General features: G+C 46.0%; 2 protein-coding genes across 3 annotated transcripts; both read left to right on the top strand.

The window, feature by feature from the left end:
- The first annotated feature begins 6277 nt into the window (after positions 1-6277).
- LOC114686799 (oocyte expressed protein) lies at positions 6278-7469 on the top strand. 2 transcript variants are annotated; one of them, XM_037208260.1, is made up of 3 exons: positions 6278-6544; positions 6740-6898; positions 7213-7469. In XM_037208260.1, exons 1-3 carry the CDS (start codon positions 6364-6366, stop codon positions 7350-7352), a joined length of 480 nt encoding a protein of 159 aa, XP_037064155.1. In that variant the 5' UTR covers positions 6278-6363; the 3' UTR covers positions 7353-7469. The 2 variants fall into 2 exon arrangements, with proteins under 2 accessions (XP_037064155.1, XP_028717302.1); XM_028861469.2 differs by having other exon boundaries at positions 6716-6898.
- A 9204-nt stretch (positions 7470-16673) lies between these two features.
- Positions 16674-18343, top strand: Dppa5 (developmental pluripotency associated 5). Its single transcript, XM_028861456.2, has 3 exons — positions 16674-17195; positions 17277-17456; positions 17909-18343. Exons 1-3 carry the CDS (start codon positions 17084-17086, stop codon positions 17959-17961), a joined length of 345 nt encoding a protein of 114 aa, XP_028717289.1. The 5' UTR covers positions 16674-17083; the 3' UTR covers positions 17962-18343.
- The last annotated feature ends 940 nt before the right edge of the window (positions 18344-19283 follow it).

The raw sequence follows: 19283 nt of genomic DNA, 5'->3' as shown, positions 1-19283 counted from the left end.
CTCGCTCTGTAGACCAGGCTGGCCTTGAACTCACAGAGATCCACCTAGCTCTGCCTCCCAAGAGTGCTGGGATTAAAGGCGTGTGCCACCATCACCCGGCCTTCTTTCTTTCTCTTTGTTAGACTTTGTTAGAGTTTCACTATGTAACTTGAGCAGTTCCAGAACTTTACTTTACTTTACTTTACACGTAGACTAGTTTGGCCTTGAACTCACACAGATCTGCTGCCTCTGCCTGGCAATTAAAGGCAAGCATAGACTGTCCATCTCCAAGCAGCATTAGTTCATGGGTGAGGAGAGATCCAGCATTCATGGAGTTTGGCTGGACCAACAGGTATGCCCCATCTATCAGCATCTGTGAACTGACTGTGTGCTTTCCACATAATGACTGATGAACTCTGAAATTCATGCAGCAATAATTGCCCTGGACTTTGGCTAGAGACTGTACTTTATGAAGCAGATAATGTGTAGTATTCCCATAGACTTGTACACGTCTAGGCATGTACATATATGAACTCTGGTGTGGTGAGTAATAACCCCACAGAGCAGTGATGAGCACAAGTTAACAGTTTAGAGCTCATCATTGATAGATACATGCTTGTATTCCCACATGAGCTAGGGTACATTCATGTCTGCATCTCTTACTCTACCCAGGAAATACACATAGTCCTCAATACACATGTGATTGATAAGTGATGTAATTAATGTGAAGGATGCAGGGTAAATGCTCAGGAAATATAGCTATTGGTGCATCTTGCCATCTACCTCACAGCTTATCATGAATCACAGACTAAAGCCATGGACTCCAAATTCTCGGGCCATTGTTTTTCTATGACATATGCCTGCTTGGCCTGTAAGCAGCCATTTTAACTTCATTCAGACACTTGTTTAGACAGAATCATATGAAAGTTTAAACATGATGCCTGTGTTGGCGTGAGTGCACTCAGAATTTACTCCTAAATTAAGGCCAGCATTGTTCTGTAGAATGTTCCAATTGACTGACCATGTCAGTACACATTAGTTTGAATGAGATAGATCCAGAAACCTTGGCCAATCAGTATTATGTATTAAAATGTTTAGTAGCCCGAGATCTGTGAAAACCCATCACATTACACGATGAATACATCAGTAATATGAGGACCTCTATATGTTGCCTTTGGACAAATCATAGAGAAGCCTGTAGCTCAACTTTGTGACAGAGCTCTGAAGCATGGTTAGGAAACTAAACCACACAACACAACTGTTGGTGGTGGTTTTTATTCTTTTGGCTCTTTTGCTCTTTGGGGAGCCTGCCACCCAGCTCCCAAATAAATCACACATGGAGGCTTATTCTTTCTTAAAAATGCCTGGCCTTAGCTTGGTTTGTTTCTAGCCAGCTTTTCTTAAATTAATCCATCTACCTTTTGCCTCTGGGTTTTTACCTTTCTCTATCTCTGTATATCTTTACTTCTTTCTCTGTGGCTTCCTGTGTAGCTACGTGGCTGGCTCTTGGAGTCTTCCTCTCCTCCTCTTTCTCACTCCTATTTATTCTCTCTGCCTGACAGCTCTGCCTATCCTTTCTTGTGCCTTGCTACAGGCTGCTCAGCTCTTGATTAAACCAATCAGGTGTTTTAGACAGGCACAGTAACACAGCTTCACAGAGTTAAACAAATACAACATAAAAGAATGCAACACATCTTTGCATCATTAAAACAAATGTTCCACAGCATAAACACATGTAACACATTTTAAAACATTCCAGAACACACAACCAAGGCAATTAGGAGTTAACAGACCTGTTCAAAGCTACACCACAGGTCTATATGCAGATAAACACCAGGACAGCCAGGGTTACACAGAGAAACATTATCTGCTTTTGTGTTTTGAAACAATGACTACTCTTTGGATAACCAACCAACCATACAAACAAACAAATAAAAATGAAGTATTTGATGGTAGCTCAAGAGGGACATGGGTTCCTGACATAAGTATAATTTATATCACTAGCATCCAGATAAACCCCAAAGCATCAAGTAACTGTTTCTGGTTCAATGAAATACAGAAAGTACACATTCTTAGGAACTTTCTCACATGTAGAAAGGATATGTCTATACTATACTGAATAAAATACAGCTTTCAACAAAAATCAGAGGTGTGTGTGCTAAAAATGTAGAGAGAGGGCTGGAGAGATGGCTCAGAGGTTAAGAGCACTGACTACTCTTCTAAAGGTCCTGAGTTCAATTCCCAGCAACCACATGGTGGCTCACAACCATCTGTAATGAGATCTGGTGCCCTCTTCTGGCCTGCAGGCACACATGCTGTATACATAATAAATAAATCTTTAAAAAAAAAATGTAGAGAGACATACATTATTGTGTGAAATGCCTCAAAACATCTCTACCATTCCAGAGTAACTACAGTTTTTGAGACTAACAGTTTCAGTACAATAAACTCAACAAGGGTGTACCTATTAAGAACAAGCTTGAAGGTGGAAGCCAACTAAGAATTGACAAACATGTCCAGCGCGGTGGCACACATTTTTAATCCCAGGACTCACTCAGGAGGCAGAGGCAAGAGGATATCTATGAGTTGGAGGCCAGCCTGGTCTACCAATGAATTTCAGGATGGCCAGGGCTACACGGTGAGACGCTTTCTCAAAAAAACAAACAAACAAACAAAAAACAAAAACAAAAACAAAACCAACAAAAATGCTAATAAAAACAAACAAAAAGAGGGTTGATAAATATATGTTAAGTTTTAAAAGTAAAATGCTTTGTAAAAGCAGCAAATACCTAAGTTATAATGTAAACCAATATTATACTGTGTATAATATTAAAAACAAATATTTAAATAAGATATTCTGAAAACTATTGAGCAGAACAGTAGAAGGGACTGGACTCAGTGGCCAGTTTAGTCATACCTTGGTTTGAACAGCAATTCCCCATACCCTAGTCCTAGTCCAACAAACGTACAGGTGTGACCACTATGCTCAGTGCTCACTCTGGGCCGTCTCTAAAGTGCACTGGCGGCACTGTGGCATGGATATACAGAATCACATAACCATGGCAGCAGCGTGTCACAGAGGGTGAGCTCACAATCCCTACTGAGATATCGGACTGCTGGCTGCTCTGCAGGCAAGTGTGCTTATTCAAGTTCAGCACCACACATAAGAAGGAGTGATTTTTGTTGGTGTTATGTATGTACTATTCTTCCCTAAGTGAGGGAGTCCCTGCAGGTGTCATACTGAGAAGTGAACTGTATGAAGAAAAGAGATAAGAATGAAAACTCGATGGCGGCAGATGGTGGCGGCGGAGGTGCACGCCTTTAATCCCTTCAATCCCAGCACTTGGGAGGCAGAGTCAGGCGGATCTCTGTGAGTTCAAGGCCAGCCTGGTCTACAGATTGAGATTCAGGACAGGCACCAAAACTACACAGAGAAATCCTGTCTCAAGAAACCAAAAACAAACAAACAAAAAAACAAAATGTAATGTTGTGAATGTAAATACCAAATCAAGTTTGGGTGTGGTGGGTGTATGCATTTAATCCTAGTACTTGGGAGGCAGAGGCAGGTGGATCTCTGTGAGTTTGAGGCCAGCCTGGTCTACAGAGTGAGTTTAGGACAGCCAGGGCTGTTAAACAGAGAAACCCTGCCTCAAAAAAACAAACAAAAAAATAGAGGCCAAGGTTGACTGCATCACCTCTATAGCTAGTCAAATTAATATGAGCAAGAGTAAGAGAATTATTAGGATAACTAACAGAGGACTGAGGAAAGGGAAAAGATATCCTCAATTCATGCATCTCTTGATTAATTTCTGCTAATATTTTTTTGCTGTGAAAAAGATGGGTTTAATACAACTTATTCTTAATTTTTTATTTTTCAGAGCTGAGGACCGAACCCAGGGCCTTGTGCTTGCTAGGCAAGCACTCTACCACTGAGCTAAATCCCCAACCCTCAAGACAACTTATTACAAGGCCATCACACTGTGTTCCTAAAACTAGGGTATCCCAGGGAAGACCAGTAGTGGTATGGATGAAGAAGGGTTCTGTGGGAGGTAACCTCCGAACTGCACCTCTGAAGACCAGCTATTACCTAACCAAGGCCTGGCCATGATCAGGAACAGAATGTTAGAAAATTCCAGAAATGTGTAGAAAAGTAAAGCCAAGACAAACTAGCCTTGGGAGAAACAATATTAGGAGGCTCATGGCCATGAACAATCATGATGTGGGAGTCCTTTGGGGAGAAAGTCTCATGGCTGGAAGTAGCCACAAGGTGACCCTGAAAGGACACAGTCCCTTCAGCTTCATAACACAAAGGTAGTGTCTAACATAGGTTTTCAGAGGGTGTGGTCAGGCTCTAAACCGTATGACCTTCTGTTCACTCTGATAACTGCTTGGCCATGCTTTCAAGGCCATGGGTATTCTTGGCTTCTGGTGACTCTGTGCCACCTCTGCTACCCACTTCTGCTGCAGATCCACACAAAGCACAGCCAGACTTCATCTAAAAGAAAACAAAGCCGGGCGGTGGTGGTGCACGCCTTTAATCCCAGCACTCTTGGGAGGCAGAGCCAGGCGGATCTTTGTGAGTTTGAGGCCAGCCTGGTTTACAGAGCAAGATCCAGGACAGGCACAAAGCTACACAGAGAAACCCTGTCTCGAAAAACAAAAAAAAAAAAAAAAAAAAAAAAAAAAAACAAAAAAAAAAAAAAAAAGACATGGCTGTATCCCTACCAAAACATCTATCATATCAACCATCATAAATACATGAACAAGCAAAGTACATGTTGTACAGATGTAAAAAGGTCAAAATGAAACACTTCATTTGTAGTAATTAAGATATACGAATTAGGGGCTGGAGAGATGGCTCGAGGTTAAGAGCACTAGCTGGTCTTCCAGGGGACCCAGGTTCAATTCCCAGCACCCTCACGGTGGCTCACAACTATCTGTAACTCCTGTCCCAGGGGAACCAACACCCTCATACAGACCTACATTCAGGCAAAACACCAATGTGCATAAAATACATGAAAAGAAATTAAATGAATGTGAATTAGCAGCCAGGTGTGGTGGTACCTTTAATGCTAGCACTCAGGAGGCACAGGCAGATCTCTTAGTTGGGAGCCAGCCTGGTCTACAGAGACAGTTCCAGGACATCCGAGCTACACAGAGAAACCCTGTCTCTGGGAAAATAAAATAAAATTTAGAGAAGATAGAAGGATAAATCTCTCACGTAATCTGCTGCCTGAACTGAAACCCATTCAGGCTGGTTCCTTCCGGGGGATAACCGGGAAAATGAAACTGCTGGAAGTCCTGGTTGTAGTTGCTTGGTTTGGGTCGGGTACCAAGTGTTTAAAGAGCAGACATGAGGCTACAGGGAAAATGAGGGAGCAAGAGTCACATGACCTCCACTTTCCTCTTAATCAAATTCAAACCAAAACACCTGGAGGCAAGACAGTGGACACCTGAATAGCAGGGCCTGTTAAACAGTAAACGCATTCTAATTCTTTCCAGGCTGAGATGAGTTCTGCAAGTACTATGTAGTAATATATACTTGGGAAACTAGGATTCCAAAAACTCTGCCTCCAAAACAAAAGGAAATCACAAATCAACTGTCGTCGCCCAGATAAGAAAGACCAGGGATCTTATCTTCCTCACGTCTTCACAAAACTGATGCCCACAAACAACACAGTGGCTAGCTCCAGCTCCCTGTGGGAGTCTGAAAATAAGAGACAAGGTGTGGGTGATACAGGCTTGTGTGTTTGTGAAGTAGCCTCAGCTGGGAGCATCTCAGGAGAACAGCTTAAAACGAATATATGGACCTGTGGGAGCATCTCTACCCCATGCCCAATAGGGACCCCAGTTAACTGGGAGACACCTAGAGAGGAGATGGCAGTTGAGACTGAAAGAAGAAATTCATGCACACATGGATTTGGGAATTTAGAAATAAATGAAATTTGTCAAATTTGTTGTGTGTTTCAATAACCACTTCTGCCATTTAGTTTAAAACATGATACAGTACCGTGAAGGATTTCTAAAGGCTACAGTTCAGAGCTGGAGAAGACAGCAGACAGCAGGAGAGACATTCTATCGACCCTACTAGCCCGACCGCCCTGAGCCCATGTCTTTTAAAGTAACACGGAATAAACTAAAACACTGGAGGTCAGTTAAGTCAAGTCACCAAATCAAATTCTCAGGGTCAGCAGTATGCTGGGCAGGCCTAGGATGCGAGAGTCCGCCCCCGCCTCCGCCCCCCACCCCACCCCTCCCCGTGGCCCCAGCCCATCTACTTGCCTTGCACGCTCTGGCTGAGGGCGTGGCCGGATCAAGCATTGAAAAGCGCGGCTGGCAGCCAGGTACCGCACCTACTCCTGCTTGCAGTCTGAGCCTTCCACCATGGGGCCCCATACCACCGATGCTCACGCCGAGACGACGCGGGACCCTTCCTCGCACAAGCTGCTCAGCGCCCCGCCTGCATCTCCGCGGCTTCGTGTGCGGCCCTGGTGGTTCCCAGAGCACGATCTCGAGAATCCTCTGGTGCTCTACATGGAGGCCTGGCTGGCAGAAATGATCTTCGGTGAGCTTCTCACCACAGGGGTCTGGGTTAGCTCCCTGTATTATTCTATAGGGGCCGCAAGTCCATATTCAGTTCTCCATTCCAGTCTGTCCATCAAGCCCATCAGAGCCCGCCCCTTCTTTCCCACCTGAAGCCATTCTACTTAACTGCTTAGTCTCTTTATCTGTTTAGGCCCAAACCATTCCTTTATCTCAGAAATAGAGTGGATAAGCCAGACTTTGCTGAGAGTGGATACAGTCGATTCTGGGAAGGTGGCTGAAATCACTATATATGGACGACCCTCTGTAAAGAATCGAATGAAGAATATTCTCTCGAATCTGGCGACCTGGCACAAAGAACACCACGTCCAAAGAGGTAAGAGACTTTGGAGACCTACCTGGGGAGCAAGCCACGGGATGACTCCCAGCTTCCGGAAACTTTCTCACAATTTCTTGCAGTTTCCAAACACTGGGCAATGAGTGTCCCTGGTTCGGAGGAGACCCTTGAGAATCCAAGTGCTGGCCGGACACACTCAGGCCCATCACCCTCCAGCTCAGCCTTAGGCAACACTCTTCCCAGATTCCAGGTCCCCTTCTCTTTAAAACCACACTAGAGCCGCCTCCTCTTCCCAACTTGAGGGAATTCGATACCATTTCCCCCTCTGACTGTTGGTGTTGATCCTCTTTCAGCTGCGAAGATGAAACAACTTGAGGAATTCTTAAAGAGCCGTTCCTCAAACCACCAGCTTAAGCCGGTGAAAGAGGCACCTGCTGACCGACAGGCGGTCCCGCCTCAGCCCCTGGAGGTGAAGAAAAAAACAGATTGTTAAAATCTCTACAGATTTGTTTTCTTTCCTGCCTTTGTGGATACCTGTTTGCTTTCCTTTGCAAATAGCAATTTGTAGAACTATTCCAACATGGAAATGGCTTTTTTTTTGTCTGTTATTTTCGTCACATGCAATAAAGTTAATTTATAAAAATTAGCCCAGTTGATGTGAGGTGCGTGTAGGTTGTATTCCCACAATTTCTAGTACATCTGTCAGGCTTTTGAGGGTGGCTTAAGGTAAGTGTCTTTGTGTGTGTGTGTGTGTCTTTTTGTTTTGTTTTGTTTTCAAGACAGGGTTTCTCTGTGTAACAGTCTTGGCTGTCCTGGAACTCTTTGTAGACCAGGCTGTCCTCGAACTCCCTGAGATCTGCCTGCCTCTGCCTCCCAAGTGCTGGGATTAAAGGCGAGTGCTCCATCACCACTACCACCACCACCACCAGGCTTAAAATGGTTCCCTTTAAGTGTGTGAGATGGGGTAATGGTTTCCCAGGCTGGCTAACTTCTGTGCTCAAGCAATCATTTTGCCCGAGTTACCTCTGTAGTTATGCAAAAGGACATCATTACACTGTAAACTCTTCCCGCCTTTGTACTTCGTTGCTATTGAGACAGGGTGTCTTGATGTAGACCTTAGCTGCCTTGGAACTAGTAGACAAGGCTGGCCTTGAACCCAGTTCTGTCTGCTTCTCCCTCCCACATTCTTTGATAGTGTGCATTGGTATTTTGCCTGTAGGTATGTTTGTGTAAGTGTCAGATTCCCCTGGAGGTGGAGTTTCCCTGTGGGTGCTGGGAATTGAACCCAGGTCCTCCTCAGTGCTCTTAACCACTGAGACATCTCTCCAGCTCCCCAACCCCTTTGTACTCCTCCCCACCCCCACCCCACACACAGGGATTCTCTGTAATAATCCTGGCTGTCCTGGAACTCGCTCTTGTAGACAGGCTGGCCTCACAGAGATCCACTTGCCTCTGCCTCCTGAGTGCTGGGGTTAAAGGCTTGGACCATTACTGCCCAGCCCCTTTGTACTTTTTATCTGGGTTTTTTTTTTTTTTGTTTTTGCAGACAGGGTTTCTTTGTATCTTTGCGCCTTTCCTAGAATTCTGTTTGGAGGCCAGGCTGGCCTCGAACTCAGAGATCCGCCTGGCTCTGCCTCCCGAGTGCTGGGATTAAAGGCATGCGCTACCACCACCGCTCGGCTGGTTGTTTTTTTTTTTAAAAACAACCTTCCGGCTGTTTCCCCTCCTTCCTCTCCTCCCTCACCCTCCTAGCGCGCCCGCCCCCCCCCCCCCCCATCCACTCCTCTTTCCGTTGAAGAGAGGGCCAGGCCTCCCATGGATATCAACCAAACAAGGCAGATCTACTTGAAGGCTAGATGAGGCAACTCAGTATGAGGAATAGAGTCCCAAAAGCGGGAACAAGAGTCAAAGACCACCCCTGCTCCCACTATTCGGAGTGCACAAGACCAAGTTACACAACTGTAACATGTATGCACAGTGCCTAGGTCCTATGCAGTCTCCCTGGTTGTTGGTTCAGTCTCTGTGAAGCCCCTATGAGCCTGGGTTTTAGTTGATTCTGTGAGTTTTCTTGTCCCGGACCCCTCTGGCTCCTATAATCACCTCTTCTGCTCGATTCCCGATTACCTAGTTGATTTAAGGCATCAGTCCTCAACCTGTGGGTCTCTTTGGGGTTTACATATCAGATAACCTGCACATCAGATTTTTTTCAGATTCGCAACAGCAAAATTATGAAGTAGCAACAAAATTTTTACGGTCGGAGGTCAACACATGAACTGCATTTAAAAGGTTGCAGCATTAAGAAGGTTGAGAACCACTGGTTTAAGGTGTGCAAGAATTCACAGCTGGGTGGTGGCGGCGGTGGTGGCACACACTTTTAATACCAGCACTCTGGGAGGCAGAGCCAGTTGGATCTGAGTTCGAGGCCAGCCTGGGCTACAGAGTGAGTTCCAGGAAAGGAGCAAAGCTACACAGAGAAACCCTGTCTCCAAAAACAAAAAAAAATTCATTTTGGGAGCTCCTCAAAGTCCGTAGGCCTCGCTTCTGTGGATTCCCAGTGAGAGGATGCATTGATTTGCATTTGTAACCAGCTCATCCTGTTGATAGCACTCCTTTAGGGCAATCATTTATAGCTGCCCTTTAACTTAGAGGCCCTCAGGTGTGTATGGCTCAGGGAGTTTCCCAGTCGTGAGGTGTAATGTCTGCGAAGTCACACATCACAAAAATCTCAGGGAATATACGTTTACAGGCTGAGGTCATAGGCCTCAGAGCTGGCCATCCCCGTGTTTTCTAGCAGTTTCTTTCAAATTGTAGCATTCTCTAGAGGGTGGGGACATTGAGGAGGAAAACAAACTTCCTCTGTCTGGGAACGCTGAAACTGAAAGGCTCACCAATCCCTGTGAGAAGCAGCAGCAGTGAGCACCTGCTCCAGGAGGGAGACTGGCCAGTTGAGCTGCCAAGAGCAGCTCCTGGGACCTGTCAAGCTACGTGTAGGAGTTGTAGTAAGAGCCCCAGGTTGCAGCTTTCCTGTCACCCATGTTGGGTGGCCTTCTCTTCTGCTACAGCTGATTGAGTCATCCTGTAATCCACCCTCACCCATACTCCTGTTACTCCAATTAAAGTCATTGGTTCACCAGTCAGGACTGGGGTGCAGTAATGACTTTGGTCTGTTGTGGGTCCCCTTTCTGGGGTGAGTAGACTGTGTACTGTGTCACCTCAGGAAATGTCTTTCACACAAGGTACTGATGATGTGGCACACGTTCTTCATGGACCATGCAGCTTTCCTTTCCCCAGGACGCCGGGATGGTCAGTCTGCAGGACCATACCGACTCTTGCTGTCTCCACCTCAGGAAGTGGAATTCTTGGTGCAAATGGCCTGGGGGCACAGGCCTGTAACCCTGAGGAGGCAGAGCCAAGCAGATCTGAGTTCAAGCCCAGCCTGGTCTACATAGCAAGTTCCAGGCTAGCCAGAGCTATATACATGGAGACGCTGTCTCAAAAATAATGGTGCATGAACTCTGTGGAATTAGACAAAGTTATGGTTGGTTGGATATTTTTTCCCTTTGATAGACAATAAGGTGTTTTAACTCTTTACAGATGATTTACACACACACACAGAAGCGAGGTCTTTCTAATTGAACACTGGCTTGTTTTATTCGTTTTCAACTTCATTTTCCCCCTGGCTTTAAATTCTAGAGAGTGTGTGTGCATGTGCACATGCTACTTGGGATTGAGCTTGGTAAACATAAAGATAGATTTGATTAATACGTGCAGATTTATGCAACAGACAGTAATCCATTATTAACAGTACCTTCATGCTCTTACCCCTCAAAATTTTAGCCTGTGTGCATTTTTATTTGATGCTGTTAAGCCAATTATGCTTTCTGTGTCTCTAGCTCTGCCCCATGTGTTAGGAATAGAGGATCCTGCTTTCTGTCTCACAGAGATTCATCATACTTTTTTCTTGGTGTGAATTTTATTAAAAAAATCAAATATTTTATCTGTTAAGCGGATTGATAAAGCATTATTAATAGAGTAATGCTTAAAACTTATATTTTTTCCAGTAACTTCTGGATTTTTTGTTTTTTGAGACAGGGTTTCTCTGTGTAGCTTTGCATATTTAATTTTTTTTTAATGTGTACAGATGTTTTGCCTGTACCTATGTATGTCTGTGTACCACATATGTGCTCAGTGCCTGCAGAGGCCAGAAAAGGGCATCAGAACCTCTTGGAACTTGAGTTACAGGCAGTTATTAGCCTCCATGTGGGTGTTGGGAATCAAGCCTGGGTCCTTTGGAAGAGCAACCAGTGCTCTTAGCCACCAAGCCATCTTTCCAGCCCCCAGACAGAGCCTTGACCTGGTGACTCAGCAGTTACAAGCACTTGCTGCTCTTCAAGAAGACCAGGGTTTCAGTTCAGAACCTGTTTGTTGGCTCACAGTGATTTCCGGGTCGGGCCACTGAGGCCCTCTTCTGGACAATGCATTAGTGTGGTGATCAGATACACATGTGGCCAAACCACCCATATGCAAAAAAAAAAAAAAAGTGTCAGGGGAAAAAATTTTTTTTTGTTTGGTTTTTTAAGACAGAGTTTTTTTTTTTTTTTCTCTCTCTCTCTGATTTTTCTAGACACAGCTTCTCTACGTAACAATCCTAGCTGTCCTGGAACTTGCTTTATAGACCAGCCTGGTCTTGAACTCACAGAGATCCACCTGCCTCTGTCTGTCCAGTACTGAGACTAAAGGCATGTCTGGCTTTGGAAACAAAATTTTTTTTTGAGGCAGTGAATATAAAATTAAATTCTATCACTATACCTGTGAACACATCCTCACAGGAAAAGGAAATGTGGAGAAAGGTGGGAACACAGAAGAAAGACCATGTGGTGACCTGAGTGGACCCAGACGCCAAACCTAGTGATTAACTGCTCCGGTGTGGAATTCTAACTCCCAGAATTAAAGAGATGAATTTCTGCTATCTACTTTGTGTTTTGTTGTGGTATCGAGAGAAATTAAAACATTATTAACACTTAATATAAATGTGTTCCCTTATAATCCACTTGCCAATGTTAGTTTTTTTGTGAGCTTTATAACTCATACTTTGTGTATGAGTGTGTGTGTGTGTGTGTGTGTGTGTGTGTGTGTGTGTGTGTGTGTACATACATACATTCCTGTGCTACAGCATCCGGAAAGCACCTGAGCTGCTGGGTTCCTGGGTAGGGTTTTGATGCTGGTGGCTAGAGGTCCTACCTGCCCCAGGGAAGACAGTAACAGAGTTCGAGAGCACTTGGCTCCTGAGGGAAAATGATGCTCCCTTTCTTCTTTGCAGGTAATAGACCATTTGCCACTCTTGACTGAATGTTTTTCGGCTCTTGTTTCCAAACATTTAGCACAAGGGAGAAACAAAACCAGCTGACTCCACTCTTCCTAATGTCTAGGGCAGAAACAGAGCCACAAGGAATGACTTCTGGAGACTTCCACAGATCAAAAGAGTGCTAGCTTCCATTCTCATGGACTCCCCAGAAAATATACTGAGTGGCAGCTTCTGGGAACAACAAGGAGTGTGTTTGCTGGTGACCTCAAAGACCTCCATGAACGTCTCAGGGTCTCTATTGCTGTGATAAAACACCAGGACCAAACCAGCTTGAGAGGACATCCTGGGCAACAGGGAGCCACTCAAGGCAGGAGCTGATACAGAGACCATGGAAGAGTGGTGCTTACTGGCGTGTTCTTCATGGCCTGGTCAGCTTGTTTTCTTATACACCCCATGATCACCCGCACAGGAGTGGTACCACCCACAGTGGGCTGGGCCCTCCCCCACCAATCAGTAATTAAGGAAATGCTCTACAGGCTTGCCCACAGGAAAATCTTATGGAGGTATCAGTTGAGTGTTCTTCTTCCCAGATGACTAGTTTGTGTCAAGTTGACACGAAACTACCCAGGGTGTTGGGGGAACTCTGTCTCAGCCTGATGAGCCCGGAAAGTAGTGTGAGGGGGTGGGAAGGATGTCTCAGAACTTAAGAGCACTTGCTTGTCTTCTAGAGTATGCAGGTTCAGTTCCCCACACTTACATAGCCACTCAAAATCAAACTCCAGTTCTGGGAGACTGAATGCTCTCACTTCTGGCCTCTGTGGGCACCAGGCACGAATTTGGTGCACAGACACAGACGCTGTCCAAACACTCAAGGGTATGAAAAAAAAAAAGTGTTAGTTGGCCTCACCTGTCTTAGCATACCTTGGCCACCAGAAGTCTCCCCTGTTAGCTCCAGGAGTAAGAATCAAGGATTCCCAAACATAGTCATTTGTCTTCACCCAACTCAAAGTCTTTCCTAGGAGGGCATTTCCAAAGGAGTCAGGATTGGCTGGTACTTTGCACCAGGTGGTTTGTGGACATGGTCAGCTAAATTCAGTGTGTCCTGTGGTAATGAGGCAGGCCCGGTATCAAGGTTTCAGGCTTCAGGGTTCCTGTACTCATTCATCTGAATCAGTGACACTAGCCATACAGGATAGTCTCTGAGAGAAGAGTGGTGCCTCCACCTTTTGGCACAGAAGTTGGGGAGCTGAGCTAGGGAGAGGGAGAACGGCATGAAAATGGGGCCTCCAGTCCCTGGAGAGGCTTTCCCTGTGACATGCCCTAAAGGTCTGAGTACATGCAGGTGTCGGGGCCTCCCTCTGCCTTCGCTTTCTGGCCCCCTCATCAAGCATCATATCCACAGTTAGGCCTCTAGACGATCCACCTTTGGATTATTTGGGTACTAGGTATAGAATGTGTCTGACAGTTGGCAAAAGTCTCCCAGCACCTGAAATAATGTCCCTTCTTGTTGCTGAACTTAGCCTTTCCAAACCTCTTGAGAATGGCCCTGGGGTGAAGCAAAAAGAGACAGGCCCAGATTGGTGGCCCAGGCCTGTAATTCCTAATCCCAACACAGGGGAGGTGGAGGTAGGAAGGTCTTTAGCTACAGAGGGAGTTAGACCAGCACAGCGGCACGAGCTACATGAGATCCTGTTAAAACACACTCGTGTGTACGCGCGCGCACACACACAATCTGTGCAGGATCGCCTTTTATAGGTTTTTAAGATGGAAGCCATAAAAGTCCAGTTTACCAGTGCTTTTAAGGTGTTATGTTGCCCCTCCTATCAAAGAAATTGGGGATGAAGATTTAGAAATTATGAGGAAAGTTCTCAATGGGGAGATGGGCTAGAGGCACTCTCCCTTAAAGTTTCTTTTTATTAGCCACCTGGTGCTGTATAATACTTCCATTTTCTCTTTCATTAAAACATTTCAAAGGATTGGGCCTGGTGGCCCACGTCTTTAATCCCAGCACCCAGAAGGCAGAGGCAGGATCAGAGGCAGATCTCCGAGTTCCAGACCAGCCTGGTCTACAGAATGAGTTCCCGGACAGCCAGGGCAGGACAGAGAAACCCTGTCTCGAATAACAACAAACCTTTCAAGGGGTGGTTGAGATTGCTCAGGGGGAGAGGCACATGTCCCAGTCTGACTACCTGAGTTCAAGGACCAGGATCACCCACACGGTGGGTGGAGAGAACCAGCTTCTCCATTTTCCTGACCTCTTCTTCCACACTTGTAACGGTCAGGGTTCAAACCTGGGACAAATGACTGAGGGCCTATTTAACATATCAAAGTGGGTCCCGCAGTCCCTACCTGCTATAGGCTATGGCTGGCTGGCTGGCATACCCTACCCAACACCCCAGACTTCTCCAGCCCAGGGCTAGGCGGCTCTTCCCCCAGCTGCCCTTCCCTGTAGAATCCAGCCGTTTTGGTTGCCTGGCTTTTTTGTCTACCCTCTTAGCCAGTCTCTTGGCCCAGGCTGTTTTTCTTGGTGGGCCGCTGCTCCCTCCCACCCCCAACATGGCTCAGGACATGTCCACTCTGCTGGACTCTCCCGATGGCCCACTGTGTTCTCTCACACATCTACAGTAAACCTTCTCCTCCATCACACCTAGGAGCAGTCATGGCCTTCCCTTTTCTTTCTTTTTTTCATTCAGTAACCTTCTACACACACACACACACACACACACACACACACACACACACACACACACACCACACATTTAAAACAGAATGGACAGAATGGAAACCCCCAGAGGAGTTGAGAGTACAGATACTTGGTTCTGTTTTGGATCTGGAGAGGTTTCAGCAGTTAGGAGGGCTTACTGCTTTCAGAAGACCCAGATTTGGGTCCTTAGTATGTAATCCTGTAATTCCATCTCCAGGGAATCTGACCTCTGGCTTCCCTAACTACCTAAACTCACATGCGTATACCCCCACACAGCATTCTTAACCACTGAGCCGTCTCTCAAGCACCCTCTTTTTTGTTGTTGTTGAGACGGGGGTCTCACAACGTAGCTCAGTCAGCCTTTGAACTCAGGCCCCTCCTACCTCAGCCTCCCTAGCGCTCATCCATTCTACTAGAATTTAGTAGAAATTTCTAAACAACTCAGTAATATAGTCCATATTTGTTTTCTCCATTGCATCGATATAGTCTCTGAGTCAAGAATGCTTGCACAGCATTTTACTGTCCCTTTAATCTAAAAGGCCCCCTGACTTTCTTTGTTTACATCTCAGTTGATAAACAAGTGGTTTGTCCCTTTGTCTCATTGTCTCTATTGTAAAGCAATGTCCTAAGACTTCCAGACCTTTTAAATACCTAGTCTCCACTCACATCCATTCAACAGTTTTTAGCTATTGGTGATCATTTTCTAACTTTTTTTTTTTTGGGGGGGTTGGTTTTTCGAGACAGGGTTTCTCTGTGTAGCTTTAGCGCCTTCCTGGAACTCACTCTGTAGCCCAGGCTGGCCTCAAATCCTCACAGAGATTCGCCTGGCTCTGCCTCCTGAGTGCTGGGATTAAAGGTGTATGCCACCACCACCCGGCTTAGATGTTTGGCTTTTTTTTGTTTTTGTTTTGTTTTGTTTTGTTTTTGTGGGTTTTTTTTTTTTTTTTGGTTTTCTAACTTGTTAATGCTAGTTAAACCAAGCTGGGCTGTGGTGGCACACGCTTCTAGACCCAGGCAATGGCAGGCGGATCTCTGTGAGTTCAAGGCCAGCTTGGTCTACAGAGTGAGTTTCAGGACAGCCAGGGCTACAGAGAGAAACCCTGTCTCAAAAACAACAAACAAAGAAAAAAACCAAAACAGCCAGGAGGTGGTGGGGCACACCTTTAATCCCAGCACTCGGGAGGCAGAGCCAGGCAGATCTCTGTGAGTTTGAGGCCAGCCTGGTCTCCAAAGGGAGTTCCAGGAAAGGCGTAAAGCTGCACAGAGAGACCCTGTCTCGAAAAACCAAAAAAAAAAAAAAAAAAAAAAAAAAAAAAAAAAAAAAAAGAAAGAAAGAAAAAAAAGAAAAGAAAAAAGAAAAAAAAAAAAGAAAGAAAAAACCAAAACAAAAAAACTTTGCTTTAAGCTGTTACTAATAGCCAGCTGGAAGGATTTTCCACGTTACCAGGCTGTGCGGGGCCTGGGGAAACCAGGCTTCATGATAAACCATAAAACACTGAAATCGCCTTCACAGCAGTGAACCCACTACGTGCCTTCAAATTTGTCTGAAGTACTGTTTTAAATAATGAATAAACCAAATTTATTCAGAGGATATTCTGAAGCCTAGACCAATTTGGGGTGGAGTGGCCAGGCAAGGCACACGTGAGATGAGCTTTGGAACCCAGGTCAGTGCAAAACGTTCAAATGAGACCTTCAAGGAAGATCGTGGACACACTTTAGTGAAAAGAATGAATCCCCAAATTTTGTTTTCATTTTTATTAAATGACAAAAATTATAGCTGACTTCTTGGAGGTTGCTCAGACACCCCACAAAATGATTCCTTCTGGATGGGGAAAACCATAGCCTTTTAGGAGGTCTTCAAACCTTCCAGTGTGGATTCCCGCTTTTCAGGGTTCAGGCTCATTCAATTATTTCCCAGAGGAAGGCCATTAGCACCAAATTCTATTCCCAAGAACAAGGCAGTAACACGCGACAGCTCTAGTCAGCTTGGGACAGCTGGGCAGGGCTGGTGGTGGGCTGGCGCTGTCTCCCAGGGAGCACAGCTTGTGGGTGCGAGCCGTGAGATCAAGCCCCGAAGGGGGAGGGCCCCAGTGGGCGTGGTCTAGCCAGTCACCGCCCCCACAAGTGCTAAGCTTTCTGAGCGCTGGGGCTGTGGGCCACAAGGTTAAGCCTACACTAGTCTTCGCTGGGAACTGGTTGCTTCTGAGCAACGGAGATGGAAAGCTACCCGACCCGTACAGATATCCCGCCATGGGTGAAAGTTCCCGAAGATCTGCAAGATCCAGAAGTATTCCAAGTCCAGACTCCGCTGCTAAATTCTCTGTTTGGTGAGTGGCAAGTTTTGACCCCGCTGCTCAGCTCAGGCCTAGGCTCCCTGGCCTGGAGCGCTCATTTCCTCTCTCCAACAGGCCCACAGGGATCTCGAATCCCGTACATCGAGCAGGTGAGCCAGGCCATGTTCGAGCTGAAGGCTCTGGAATCTTCCGAACTCACCGAGGTCTTAGTTTATGGCTCTCACAACAACAAGCTTCGGGCCAAATGGATGCTTCAATCCATGGCTGAGAGGTGCCGCCTGCGCCAGGAGAGAGGTGAGACTCGCCAAGAGATGCTCGGAACCAAGGCTTGGTGGAGCAGCCTCATCCCTGTACTGCCCTTTCCTCCCGCCTCACTGCGGCTCCACGGCTTGCAGGACCCTAAGGGTGGCTTGTCTTGGGCATCACCAGGGACCCCCTTGGTCTCTGGGCTGTCTCTGAGAATCTTTTGGTGGTTCGGGGCTCCAGAGGTGAGTCTAAGGTAAGGGGGGGGGGCTAGGGATTGGTCTCTCTGGGCAGGGTTATCTGAGTTGGCTCAGTCCCACCCCTCCCCCATCTTCAGGCTTCCTAGGAGAACGTTAGAACTGGCCCAGTGGTGCCTGGTTCCAGACCCAGGATGCTAGACTCTAATTGGAGGTCCACAAAAAGATGCTGAATGAGGCGGGTGAAGGGTGAGGGCTCCTATTGTTCCACAGCACTTAATCCTCCTATTGGTGTTTCTCATGCAGGAATGCTCAAGCTGGAGGAAGCCATGAAGACCCTGGAACTAGGCCAGTGTTGAGAGCGAAGCCAGTTTCCAGAGTATTGGAGTGGTTCTGGCGTGGTTTCTAACTTTGTTGTAGCCTTGATCGTCTAACGAGATATTTCTGGATCCCAGCTTTGCAGTGAGTTCTGATGAGAATATCTCTTCCCAAGGTTGCCAATAAATAAATGTGAAATTTAAATAATCACATAGTTTCTTGATGCTGTATCTAATGGATTGAAGGTCACAGTTTTAGAGCAGAAGCACCACGAAGGTGTGATCCTTAAGCTTAACCCTTAGGGCTTGTCACTGAACTGAAATCCTAGGGAAGTATGTAGCATCCTGTCTGGAATATCACGAAGAACAATAGCTCTAAAAGGCACTGATGTAAAACAACACTTGAGAGCACGCCATCATTAAAATACGGAAGAGCCCTTTGTATGCTTGTAAATGACTTAACAGAATACAGCTTGTGGAATCTTTTTGTTTTGTTTTTTGAGACAGGGTTTCTCTGCATAGTTTTGGTGCCTGTCCTGGATCTTGCTCTGTAGACCAGGCTGGCCTCAAACTCACAGAGATCTGCCTGGCTCTGGCTCCTGAGTGCTGCTGGAATTAAAGGTGTGGGCCACCACCTCTTCCTGTCTTAGTTTGTGGCATCTTTCAGCTTCTGCACTCACCCTGTTGTGAAGTGCTCTCTAAGTTGAGGTATGGGTTGTGCGCGTAAGGCACCAAAGGGACACCAGAGCAGGTACAGCAGTTTACCCCAGTAGCAACTAATCTGATAGTTAACCCGAAATAAACCCCACTTTAGGAAGCTTTCTGGCTCTATAGCCTTAGGCAAGTTGTTTACCCCGCCCCCTTCCCTCCATCTACCTTTAATTTAAATATATGCAGGGTCTCTAGGCACTTGGGAGGCAGGAGGATCAGGAGTTCATGGCCCGTCTCAGCTACAAAGCAAGTTCTAGGCCAATTTGGGTTACAACCCAATCTCTCTTTTTATTTTTTTATTTTTCGAGACAGGGTTTCTCTATGTAGCTTTGCGCCTTTCCTGGAACTCACTTGGTAGCCCAGGCTGGCCTTGAACTCACAGAGATCCGCCTGGCTCTGCCTCCCAGTGCTGGGGTTAAAGGCGTGCGCCACCACCGCCCGGCCCTTACAACCCGATCTCAAAATAAAAATATATATATGTGTTCGTAAACAAGTACACGTATATGTAGGGTACTTAGAAACAAGTATCCCATGTGGCAACTAATATTATCTTGCAGAGATTGACAGTAATGAAAGAAAGCCCCTTATCTGTTGAGATAAACCTAATGTGTCCATAAAACAACTGCTTTCCCTTTTGCGATCAGTAAGGAAAA

Source organism: Peromyscus leucopus, chromosome 7 (genome assembly GCF_004664715.2).
Source record: "Peromyscus leucopus breed LL Stock chromosome 7, UCI_PerLeu_2.1, whole genome shotgun sequence".
Classification (NCBI taxonomy): Eukaryota; Metazoa; Chordata; class Mammalia; order Rodentia; family Cricetidae; genus Peromyscus; species Peromyscus leucopus.
The sequence above is the reverse complement of the archived record's forward strand: the minus strand, read 5'-3'. Positions and strand labels throughout refer to the sequence as shown.